At 39.2% G+C, this 12,960-nt stretch overlaps 1 protein-coding gene across 1 annotated transcript in view; it reads left to right on the top strand.

Moving 5' to 3' along the window:
* LOC113406373 (beta-secretase 2-like) overlaps positions 1–12,960 on the top strand; it is a 69,222-nt gene that overhangs the window by 34,083 nt on the left and 22,179 nt on the right. The window contains exon 2 of the mRNA XM_026650863.2: positions 2,531–2,619. Within this exon, the coding sequence (XP_026506648.1) occupies positions 2,531–2,619 (89 nt within the window). The remainder of the gene's footprint in view (positions 1–2,530; positions 2,620–12,960) is intronic.

Here is a 12,960-nt window from a genome sequence, read left to right as displayed (position 1 = left end):
TCCTTCGTGATGAGATGTGAAGGAGCTGAAAGGAATTGCAGACCTAAAAGAGAAAACTCAGTAATTTACACCCCTCCCAAAATGTTCCACTACTCACTGGATCTATTGTGAAGACTACAATATATCTGTGTTTGTATTAGCTGTCTGTGTCTAGTTATGCATAAACATATATATGCAGAATGTCAGTTTGAATAGCAATTTGTCATGTGAATGCTGGTTATACTAGAGTGGGCTTGCAACTTTTTTGTGTTCTACTGTTCTTTGTATTTTATGGGGGATTTTTTTTCTTTGTTTAAGAACCAGACAGAGTGAATCCTGTATTGCTCAGTGAAGTGGGCAGTAAAATTGCCTTTATTCAGGGATTCATGAATTGTGTGTTGCTGCCTTTCTGTGGTTTTAAAGTATCTTTCATATATGAGCTATTTGTAATTTTGATTTTTAAAATAAACTCCTCCTCCATGTATGGTGCCATGTATTTTACGGATGTCAAGGCTGTGACATACACGTATAATATTACTTCACTCAAGGATCACAAATTGCTTTAGAAACACTAATTACTTTGAATTCTTGCATCTAGAGCTGGACATAATTTTTCAACTGAAATGTTTTTCAGCAAAAAATGCAAATTTGGTGACACCAAAACGTTTTGTGAATTTGTGTCTGTTACACCAAATTATTTCAGTTTAAAAAAAAAAAAAAAACCTTCTTAAAATTTCATTTCTACACATTTGAAATGAAATGTTTCAATTGTTTTATTTCAGATTACTCTTCTGTTTTAGTGTAAAATTGTTTATTATATCTATAAATTAAATGTAAAAATGCTTGGAATCAAAATGAAATGTTTCATTTCAGGTTGAACAAAATGTTTTGTTTCAAAACAAATTTATTTTTTCAATTTTTTGGGGAATTGCTGGTGAACCAATCCATTATTTGCCCAGCTCTCTATGCAGACCCACTTTGAGGTAATATTTGTTGTTTCTAACGGGCTTAGTCACTGTAGCCATTTCTTTCTGAAAGAATACTCATTTCTACTGTAAAGAAAAATGGAATAAAATTGTTATTCTTTGTAGATAAATTGTAAGACATTATTCCAAGCCATTGTTAAATGAAGGATACAGTTTGTCAGCTCATTATTTTATTGCCAGTCATACATAGTGTTTTTTCTTAAAGCCTCAGCTCCTGGAATCAAGTGAATATGAGTATTTCAGCTTTCATTTTTTTAGGGAAAAACTAAGTTTCTAGCTCTTAGGGTTGCAGAGTAAAGCTTGAAAACATGATCTAAATGTACCCCAAAGTCTGAGAAACCAGAAGACAAGTAAAAAGTACCCAAAAGCTATTATTTTAACTTACTAGTAATTTTTGAATGCTTTTGGCATTAGTAGCAATGAGGATAAGCTATTCTGTCAACAAGTGAACAGTTCAGAACATTGTGCCATAGACTGATGGTCAGTTATTTTATCTCTACTTATCTGTTCAATCCCATATCATTTATTAACTAGGTAAACTAAAGTTACCCAAGAAAGTGAGAATGGAAACGTTTTTATTTTTTAAATCTGCTTCTTGTAATTGTCAATGACTGCCCAATAAAAGTTACCTGAGATGCACTCCCAATGCAAGTTTGAAAGTGACCGATTGTAAGGTCATTTAATGATGATGGTGTTCTTGAAAGGTTAACTTTGGAGAATTTCTGATTTTGGAGCATTTCTACTCAATGCTGTTAAAATGATCATTTCAGGATGAACTGTGAACTAAAATATCTTCACCCAAACTCTACCTTTTTTATTTTTTTTAATCTGTGTCCTAATGCTCCTGCTTCCCCCATATTTTATCCTTGTTTCTCCACTTCCTTTCCCATTTCTAACCTGACTTTTCCTTCCCATTCTCAGATCTCTCTCTGCTGCTAGTGCTGTAGATATTTGAAATCTGTGTTTTACTTACCTCATCTTTCAGTTAGAGAAAACATTTCCTCTCCCCTTAGTTCTGCTACCAGTGAGCCCTGAGGCAAAAACTCCATAAGTTCTAACATATCTAATATTTTAATTGCGCTACATTGGAAATCTCCCCCTCCCCCCCCCCTCAATTTACATTGATTATACAATGGCCAAATTTTCAAGCCCAGGTTATTAACATATGCCTTTGATCCCTATAGCCCCAGTCCTGACAACACTTATACTTGTGCTTAACTTTAAGCATGCATATAGTTCCATTGACTATTTGTGTGTCTTAAGTTAAATGTGTCTCAAGACCTTGCATAGTGACAGGTTTCAGAGTAGCAGCCGTGTTAGTCTGTATCCGCAAAAAGAACAGGAGTACTTGTGGCACCTTAGAGACTAACATTTATTTGAGCATAAGCATTTTACTGTAGTGGGCTAATTTGATGAAAGGTCACAGCAACATATCTTCCCTTACAGTGATTTTTGCATACACAGCAATGTTTATCTTCATTTATAAATTTAAGATTGTACTTATGTTTTCATCGAAGCTTAAACTGAAATGAAAATAAAAATCCCTTTCTTTTCTGGTTTTGCAGTTAAATATTCTGGTTGACACTGGAAGCAGTAATTTTGCAGTTGCAGGTGCCCCAAACCCTGATGTAACGTCATACTTCAATACAGAGGAGTAAGTATCTTTTAAAAACTCTTTTGCATAGGATTGAATGTCCTGGGTTCTGGCTTGTATGTGGAAAAGACAATGCAAAGCAGGTGAATGGGCTTCTATTGCAGTTGATTGCTGAATGTGGTATATATCTGTTATTTTTAGCACCAGAGTCTGTCACCCTTCCTCATGCTGAGTAGCTCCTTACTCCACAACAGGTTCCACTGATTTCAATGAAGCTACTTGCGGCATGAGGTGTGGTTTTTGTTTTTTTGTTTTTAATCTGGCCCTGAATTATTTGTAGGATACCACATGCTCTAGCATCTAGGCACCAAATATAAGATCAAGATAAACATCAAGATTAATTGAAATGACCTCATGCCTTGTCATCTCAGGGTTTGGCTGTTTTCGCCATTTTTTCTTCTTAGTTTAAATTATTTTAGGTAGGCTTCTGCAAAAAAATGTAACTATATCTAGGTTTGCCAGAATTTGACGTTTACTTTTTTATAATTTTAACTGTTATGAATCAGACATGCCAAACCCACAAAAAAACCACAGAAATTGGGCTTGTTTTTGGCTTAATTGGCTTGTGAGTTGCTTATTGGCTAGTTTTTTGGCTTGTAGCTTGTTGCTTCCTTTATTATTTAATCAGCTCCTGGCAAGCAGGGGGAAGTGGGGAGCGAGTCGGGGTACACAGCAGGCCCGCCACAGTCCCAGACTGCACGCTGGGGGGCGGGGGATCTAGTCACATAGAGAGTAGGGGTTCTTGGGGATTGGCTTATTTTGGCCTTGTTTTGAAATGGGATTAGCTTGATTTTTGGCTTATTTTTAAAGTCGGGGTGCTTATTTACCGTGCGAAAGTTGGCAATTGTGATATCAATGTATGTTTTTAGGCATTTTTTAAATTTTTATTTTTAATTTTAATGTGCAAACTTATGCATTGTAATCATTTTTATTATATTTAAAATTTCACAGTTGTAGGAAATTATGGGGGTGGTTAGAGAATTATTTAATGACAATAGGCATCGAGATTCAAAAAGTTAGAGATTTATAACCATTGAAATCTGACTTCTCAACGTTGTGTCAAAATATACAGAATAAATATCTTTAAATCAAACTCTGCATTCTGAAGCAGCATTTTTCTTACTCTGTCTTTCTGTAAATTCTGATTATCATCTAACAATATTTTCTTCGGTTCATGTATAGATGGTGAAATAAAAAAAAATCTAATCCTTCCAAGCCAACTGTAGATCTTTAATTGATGTATGTGGCCAAAACTATTTAGAAGATGGGGATGCTGAAAGATACTTTCTATTCTTGATACCCCTTCTCTTTATAAATCTTAGATGGGTGGGTTTTTCATATTTGGCTTTTTTAAATGTCTTCAATGAAACATACTTGGGGTGGAGACAAATATTGCATTTCTACAGATATATGGCAACAGATAAGACTGCACTTTATCCAGGAAACACCAGTGCAGAGTTTGCACAGTATATTCTAGAAATAAGACATTTTTGAAGATTCCAGAATGTCCCCTTCAATGCTATCCTTGGGATTCTTAATATTGGAGACTTTGTATGCCAACTGAACAACGCCTATTCAATAATGGTTTTAAGGAGGATATAAGTGTTATGGGGAAGCCTTCCTGAGTAAAGCTGTACAAATAACAGATTTTTTCAGTTTGCTGGCAACTCAGAAAAACTGGGCAAAAAAAATTGTTGTGGGTCAAACCAAACATTTCACTTGGATTTAGAGCATTTTTAATGTCTTAAAATGAATTAAATTTGAAGGAAGTTTCTAAATCAAAAGCTATTTTGAATAAAAAATAATCAAAATGTTTTGTTTTAAAATTCCTAAAGGAAAGGCTTTGACTGTTTTGGAATTATTTTTTGTTTTTTCTACACGAACAAGTCAGCAAAGCTGACATGACTGTCTGCAAAATGTTTAAATGTTGCTGGATCTGCATTTTTTGGCTGAAAGTTTTGGCTGAAAAATTTCACCCAGCTCTACTCTTGAGTTGTGAATGAGGGGAAATTCCCCCATCCCCTCCTCTTCCCCCCCTCCCCCCCGCCAGTAAGTTTTCAGAAGCTAAGCAGGGGGGTCAATTCCAGCCCTCCTGTGAGTTTTAGTAGACTTGTGGGGACAGGTGATAATCTAATCTTGGCACATTGGGGTGGGAGCTAGAGGAGGAGCAGTGGCTAGCTCTCTAAGGGTTTGGTTCTGGGGGAGAATTTGAGAGGCCCCACCTGCCCCAAGAACTTAAGACCTAGGTGTGAATGTGGGGTTTCAACTTACTAGTTAAGGATCATGGGGAGGGCCTGTGAGCCTCTCCAGGGCCATGGGGTGGGGGTTGTGGGAGCCCTTGATGAGTATCCTAAGGCTCAAAGGATGGGAGCAGAGGAGGAGGGGAGGAAGTGTTTCCTCACTGGGACCCCAAAGATAGTCTGGAGAGTGGCAGGGAGAGCCAGGAAGATGTTTCTCAATCCTTGTGATCTCCTCCATGGGGGCTGGGGAGCAGTGGTAGAAGGGGGAAGCAGTTTTCCTCTTACCCTACACCCTCTGGGGTCTGCTGATCCCCAATCCTCCAGTAAACCATGCTCTTTCTTGCTCCTGCCCCAGCAAGCCTTAAAACAGCCCCAGTCCTGCAGACATCCAGAGGCTCACAAGAGGCGAGCCTAATTCCCATATACCTCCTAGGTTGTGTAGCAAATGATCCCCTATCTTGAGGACTTGCAGAGAGTGGGGTTTCCCTTTTTATAGAGACTTTAGGACATCAGAAGCTTAGGGACTCCTTTCACAGGCTGGTAGGTGAGGACTGGGTTATGAGGAGATTTCATGGCCAACAGACCAGGCGGGGAGGGGGGATCCTTCCTTGCCCTCCTTCTCTTCCCCCAGGGACTTCTTAGTATCTGTAGGGACAGGTCTTATCCCTAGGATTTAGGACCATTTAAAAACAAATCTACACCTCTCCCCTCCCCCCCAAGAAATGCCATTCAAAACACTTGAAGGTTGTAATTACATGTCAGTGTTTTGTGTATGTTATCTTTGGAAAACACTGGCAGGAAAAATGGACATTGAAATCTAGGAAATTCAGGGTTAAGGTTGCTCTTTGCTGTGTGTGTAATGAGTTTAACTAAAATAACCACAACTGTAACTCACTCCTGGGAGATAGTTAACAAAAGATAAGTGACATTGAAGGAATACAGAGAGGAACAAAAACATTCAACAAATCCTAACTAAACATAGCATAAGACTTTGTAGCACAAGCACTTTGAACATACAAACATGGATGGATCACACGTTTCTAATTCCAAACACTTCTTTAAAGCATAGACATACTGTGGGTGGAATCCTGGCCCCACTGAAGGCAAGGAGAGTTTTACAATTGATGTCAGTGGGACCAGGATTCCATCCCATTGCAGTTTACAGAGGCTAAAGATGGGTGCCTATTTTTATTCCTCTAAAAGGAAATAAAAATAATTTCAAATCCCTCCTCACCTTCGATTATATCTCCTGCAATTTCAATTCCATTAAACAACAGCAGTACACGCTTCCACTACAGTTATAAAAATGCAAAAAAAGGGGATGGGAGAAAAGGAAGAATTAGTGCTTTGTTGTAAAACTGTTGAAAAAGTTATGGACGTGTGTCCTTTTTTTATTAGAATGTCAGTGCAATGTTAGAAATGGAACCTTAATTCTGAATTTCCTGGGTGTCTAGTTTTTTGTGGCTTCTTTTAATTCAAATGACAAAATATACATGCTTAATTTCAACTTAATTCAGTTTTTTGTGTAGATCAGAAAATTATCTTACTACCCTTGAGTCTCCAGGAAAACCACTTGGAACTATGGGGTTTTAGAGGAAATCTTGAACTCAATGTTCTAGAAAGAGAAAGTTTGTTTTTGCTGAGAATGTCCTGCATGATGTTTTGTTCATGAAGTATGTTGTATTGCCTGCTCAACAGGGTGGATTTTTCTATAAACCAAGCAAAACATTGTAACTGGGCAGTCCAGCCGTATAATATGCAAGTAGATTGATATTATCTTGAATACTATCTGGATCACTTCAATAGTTGGGGATTATGAGGTGCTCTGACAATCTTTAATTTGAAAAGTTAATAGTTCAACTATTGTTAGTTTAGTGTGTAAATTACCATTCACAAGGATCTGTTTCAGTAATCCTGAAGTGGGAAAGTGAGAATGTTCTCTGGTAATGGATGGAAACCACTTGAGACTTTTGCAAGTGGATTGTCAAGAAAAAAGTTCTTGAACATTCTATTTCTCATACTGCTCAAAAATACGTGTTGGTGATTGTAGCTTGCTACTTTTCCACAAAGGATTTACTGGAACAGTTGTGTGGGGTTTTTAATATGATATTTCAGATTATATCATGTTGAGTCTTCAATTAGCCTAATAATCCTTTATTTTTTTTGAAGTTACATTTTCAAATTGTTTGGTCATAAAAATCCATCTAGTTTTCGTCTCTAAAACCTTTTAACTAATCAGTTATGTTAGCTAAGTCTACTGCCTTAGAACTGATCTGAAACGTCTACTGAGGCATTCATATATTTTATCATCCCTTGGACTTGGGAGGTAAATCTAACTTCCCAATCAAACATATCTAAAAATTGAGAGCCAGGAATATCCCTAAACTAAGAGTCTACAGCCAGAAGGACTACTGGGATCATCTAGTTGGACCTCCTTTTTGACATGTATTTTATGTATGGTTTTAATGGTACATGCACTGAAGAACTGAGTCCAAATAGAATACCCAACTTTCTCTTCTTGGTTAAATATTTGGTAATTTAAACCCTGGAGGAGACTTATGAGGAGTTTTACTGTTTTGGTTTGGTGGCTTTTTTGTTTTTTGTTTTTGTTTTTTGCTTTAGAGGAAGAATTGGCAACAAGGGAAATGATTGAAGGTCTGCTTGGCATTTTGATGTTTTTGTGATTGGCGGGGGGAAGAGACAGAAACAACTTTTTCATTAAAATAGTTTAATCTATTGATTCTTAACATTAAAAAGGTTGCAGAGCAGTTTTTAAACTAGGAGATGGGGGAAAGCCGACTGCTGCAGAGGAGCAAGTGAATCGGACAGAGACTTCTTAGAGGAGAGTCTATTGAGAGATTCTCTAGGTTCTAGTCAGGAGCAGAGGGGGGAAGAGGATAATGTAAGGGCCAGATCAGACGAGAAACATTCACATAAAGAATTGGACACATCAGAAAAGGGCAGACAAATAAACAGTGACAAGTTTTTAAAGTGCTTATACACAAATGCTAGAAGTTTAAATAATAAGATGGGTGAACTAGAGTGCCTCATGATAAAGGAGGATATTGATATAATAGGCATCACAGAAACCTGGTGGACTGAGGACAATCAGTGGGACACAATTATTCCGGGGTACAAAATATATCGGAAGGTCAGAACAGGTCGTGCGGGGGGGGAGGGAGTGGCACTATGAAAGAAAATGTAGAATCAAATGAAGTAAAAATCTTAGGTGAATCCACATATTCCATAGAATATCTATGGATAGAAATTTCATGCTCTAATAAGAATATAACATTAGGGATCTATTATCGACCACCTGACCAGGACAGTGATAGTGATGATGAAATGCTACGGGAAATTAGAGAGTCTATCAAAATTAAGAACTCAATAATAGTGGGGGATTTAAATTATCCCCATGTTGACTGGGAACATGTCACCTCAGGACGAAATGCAGAGACAGAATTTCTTGATACTTTAAATGACTGCTTCTTGGAGCAGCTGGTACAGGAACTCACAAGGGGAGAGGCAACTCTTGATTTAGTCCTGAGTGGAGGGCAGGATCTGGTCCAAGAGGTAACTATAACAGGACTGCTTGGAAATAGTGACCATAATATAATAACATTTAACATCCCTGTGGTGGGAAGAACATCTCAACAGCCCAACACTGTGGCATTTAATTTCAGAAAGGGGAACTATGCAAAAATGAGGGAGTTAGTTAAACAGAAATTAAAAGGTACAGTGACTAAAGTGAAATCCCTGCAAACTGCATGGACACTTTTTAAAGACACCATAATAGAGGCCCAACTTAAATGTATACCTCAAATTAAGAAACACAGTAAAAGAACTAAAAAAGAGCCACCGTGGCTTAACAACCATGTAAAAGAAGCAGTGAGAGATAAAAAAGACTTCCTTTAAAAAGTGGAAGTCAGCTCCTAGTGAGGTAAATAGAAAGGAGCATAAACACTGCCAAATTAAGTGTAAAAATGTAATAAGAAAAGCTAAAGAGAAGTTTGAAGAACGGCTAGCCAAAAACTCAAAAGGTAATAACAAAATGTTTTTTAAGTACATCAGAAGCAGGAAGCCTGCTAAACAACCAGTGGGGCCCCTGGATGATCGAGATACAAAAGGAGTGCTTAAAGATGATAAAGTCATTGCGGAGAAACTAAATGGATTCTTTGCTTCAGTCTTCACGGCTGAGGATGTTAGGGAGATACCCAAACCTGAGCCGGCTTTTGTAGGTGACAAATCTGAGGAACTGTCACAGATTGAAGTGTCACTAGAGGAGGTTTTGGAATTAATTGATAAACTTAACATTAACAAGTCACCGGGACCAGATGGCATTCACCCAAGAGTTCTGAAAGAACTCAAATGTGAAGTTGTGGAACTATTAACTATGGTTTGTAACCTGTCCTTTAAATCGGCTTCTGTACCCAATGACTGGAAGATAGCTAATGTAATGCCAATATTTAAAAAGGGCTCTAGAGGTGATCCTGGCAATTACAGACCGGTAAGTCTAACGTCAGTACCGGGCAAATTAGTTGAAACAATAGTAAAGAATAAAATTGTCAGACACGCAGAAGAACATAAATTGTTGGGCAAAAGTCAATATGGTTTCTGTAAAGGGAAATCGTGTCTTACTAATTTATTAGAGTTCTTTGAAGGGATCAACAAACATGTGGACAAGGGGGATCCAGTGGACATAGTATACTTATCAGAGGGGTAGCCATGTTAGTCTGAATCTGTAAAAAGCAACAGAGGGTCCTGTGGCACCTTTAAGACTAACAGGACCCTCTGTTGCTTTTTATAGTATACTTAGATTTCCAGAAAGCCTTTGACAAGATCCCTCACCAAAGGCTCTTAAGTAAAGTAAGTTGTCATGGGATAAAAGGGAAGGTCCTTTCATGGATTGAGAACTGGTTAAAAGACAGGGAACAAAGGGTAGGAATAAATGGTAAATTCTCAGAATGGAGAGGGGTAACTAGTGGTGTTCCCCAAGGGTCAGTCCTAGGATCAATCCTATTCAACTTATTCATAAATGATCTGGAGAAAGGGGTAAAAAGTGAGGTGGCAAAGTTTGCAGACGATACTAAACTGCTCAAGATAGTTAAGACCAAAGCAGACTGTGAAGAACTTCAAAAAGATCTCACAAAACTGAGTGATTGGGCAACAAAATGGCAAATGAAATTTAATGTGGATAAATGTAAAGTAATGCACATTGGAAAAAATAACCCCAACTATACATACAATATGATGGGGGGCTAATTTAGCTACAACGAAAAAGATCTTGCAGTCATCGTGAATAGTTCTCTGAAGACGTCCACGCAGTGTGCAGAGGCAGTCAAAAAAGCAAACAGGATGTTAAGAATCATTAAAAAGGGGATAGAGAATAAGACGGAGAATATACTATTGCCCTTATATAAATCGATGGTACGCCCACATCTTGAATACTGCGTACAGATGTGGTCTCCTCATCTCAAAAAAGATATACTGGCACTAGAAAAGGTTCAGAGAAGGGCAACTAAAATGATTAGGGGTTTGGAACGGGTCCCATATGAGGAGAGATTAAAGAGGCTAGGACTTTTCAACTTGGAAAAGAGGAGACTAAGGGGGGATATGATAGAGGTATATAAAATCATGAGCGACGTGGAGAAAGTAGATAAGGAAAAGTTATTTACTTATTCCCATAATACAAGAACTAGGGGCCACCAAATGAAATTAATGGGCAGCAGGTTTAAAACAAATAAAAGGAAGTTCTTCTTCACAGTGCACAGTCAACTTGTGGAACTCCTTGCCTGAGGAGGTTGTGAAGGCTAGGACTATAACAGCATTTAAAAGAGAACTGGATAAATTCATGGAGGTTAAGTCCATTAATGGCTATTAGCCAGGATGGGTAAAGAATGGTGTCCCTGGCCTCTGTTTGTGAGAGGGTGGAGATGGATGGCAGGAGAGAGATCACTTGATCATTACCTATTAGGTTCACTCCCTCTGGGGCACCTGGCAATGGCCACTGTCGGCAGACAGGATACTGGGCTAGATGGACCTTTGGTCTGACCCAGTACGGCTGTTCTTATTCTCTCATTCTTTGCTATTGTTTGAGTTTCTTTAGACATTGACTTGGATCTGTGGAGACTGTAAGGGATTTACAGGAAACTATGAAGCAAACTTTCTCTGCCTGCTTTTACTGGTTTTTGGGGTCTGGCATTTTTGAATGGTGAGGTGGGGATTGTGACGTTGCAGTCTATATGGTTTTATAAAAATATGCTAATGAGTGAATATAATGTAACTGGAATATGCTTCATGCAAAAGGTCTCTTGTGAGGTATCATTGCAAAGCTTATAATCTACTGAGTGTGATCATCCTATTTGTATAAATGTACCACTCTTGTATCTAAAACTTGAAATATAACTCTGAGGGCCTATTGTAATTATGCAAAGTGTGGGCCACTAATGGTGGTTTGGAATCTTGATGACTCCCATTAACCAGGACAGTTGTCTGCAGATGACTGTGTTTACCTGTAGGTCTTCCTGTATGTGTGTGTGCTGGCAAGTGGGCAATGAAGTCTTGCAGTGACATGTAATCATGTCACCCGAACTGGAATCCATCTTTAACCTGGTGTCTTTCCATTGAGAAGGAGGGGGTGGGAACCCAGAGAGGGACAAAGGATTCCCACCTTATGCAAAAGATATATAAAGGGGTGAAAGAGAACAAAGGGAGGAGAGGAGATGACCTGAAGAATCCCCTAGCTACCACCTGAGCTGGAACAAGAGCTGTACCAGGGGAAAGGATTGTGCCCAGGCCTGGAAGGTGTCCAGTCTGAGGAAAAAACGTACTGAAGCATCTCTGAGGGTGAGATTATCTGTATTCAGTTTGATTAGACATAGATTTGCGCATTTTATTTTATTTTGCTTGGTGACTTACTTTGTTCTGTCTATTACTACTTGGAACCACTTAAATCCTACTTTCTGTATTTAATAAAATCACATTTTTCTTAACTCAGAGTATGTATTAATACCTGGGGGAGCAAAAAACTGTGCATATCTCTCTACCAGTGTTACAGAGGGTGAACAATTTGAGTTTACCCTGTATAAGCTTTATACAGGGTAAAACGGATTTATTTGGGTTTAGACCCCATTTGGAGTTGGGCATCAGAGTGTTAAAGACAGGAACACTTCTGTTAGCTGATTTCAGGTAAACCTGTAGCTTTGGGGCAAGTAATTCAGACCCTGGGTCTTTGTTGGAGCAGGCGGGTGTATCTGGCTCTGCTAGACAAGGTGCTGGAGTCCTGAGCTGTCAGGGAAAGCAGGAGCAGAGGTAGTCTTGGCACATCGGGTGGCAGCTTCCAAGGGGGATTCTGATCTAACCCGTCACAGGGATTATGGAAGAATTCCATGTACTGATTGTGGACAAATTGGGTGCTAGGTTTTCCTCACATTGCTCTGCCAGTGAATCTTCTCCTGAATTGATCTGCTTTCAAGGAATACAGACAGACAGGTATTGGGTTATGTTTTATTTAATACTGAAGACGAGTACACAACTAGCACTCAAATGAGACCACAGCTTATTTCCATTTTTGACTAAAGCCAAACTTGAAGTGTTTTGTGTTTATTAAACTGATTCTTCTTGGTTTTGTTTTCTGCATGTGTTTTTTAAATATTACAGTAGCATATACGTTATGCTAGGCATGCTCCAAGTACAAAAGAGGTTAGTCTAAGGCAGTGGTTTTCAAACTTTTTTTCTGGGGACCCAGTTGAAGAAAACTGTTGATGCCTGTGACCCAGGGGAGCTGGGGATGAGGGGTTTGGGAGGGGGTCAGGGCTGGGGCAGAGGGTTGGGGTGAGGGCTGTGGGGGTGGGGCTGGGAATGAGGGGTTCAGGGTGTGGGAGAGGGCTCTGGGTTGGGGTGTAGGAGGGTGTCAGGGCTCTGGGGTGGGGCCAGAGATGAGTTTGGGGTGCAGGAGGGGCTCTGGGTTTGGGGGGGCTCAGGGTAGGGGGTTGGGGTGCAGACTTACTTCTGGCGGCTCCTGGTCAGTGGCGCAGTGGGGGTGCTAAGGCAGGTTTCCTGCCTGTCCTGGCACCGTGGACCATGCTGCGCCTCGGAAGTG

Source organism: Terrapene carolina, unplaced genomic scaffold, assembly GCF_002925995.2.
Source record: "Terrapene carolina triunguis isolate 2854851 unplaced genomic scaffold, T_m_triunguis-2.0 Scaffold30, whole genome shotgun sequence".
Classification (NCBI taxonomy): Eukaryota; Metazoa; Chordata; order Testudines; family Emydidae; genus Terrapene; species Terrapene triunguis.
The sequence above is the reverse complement of the archived record's forward strand: the minus strand, read 5'-3'. Positions and strand labels throughout refer to the sequence as shown.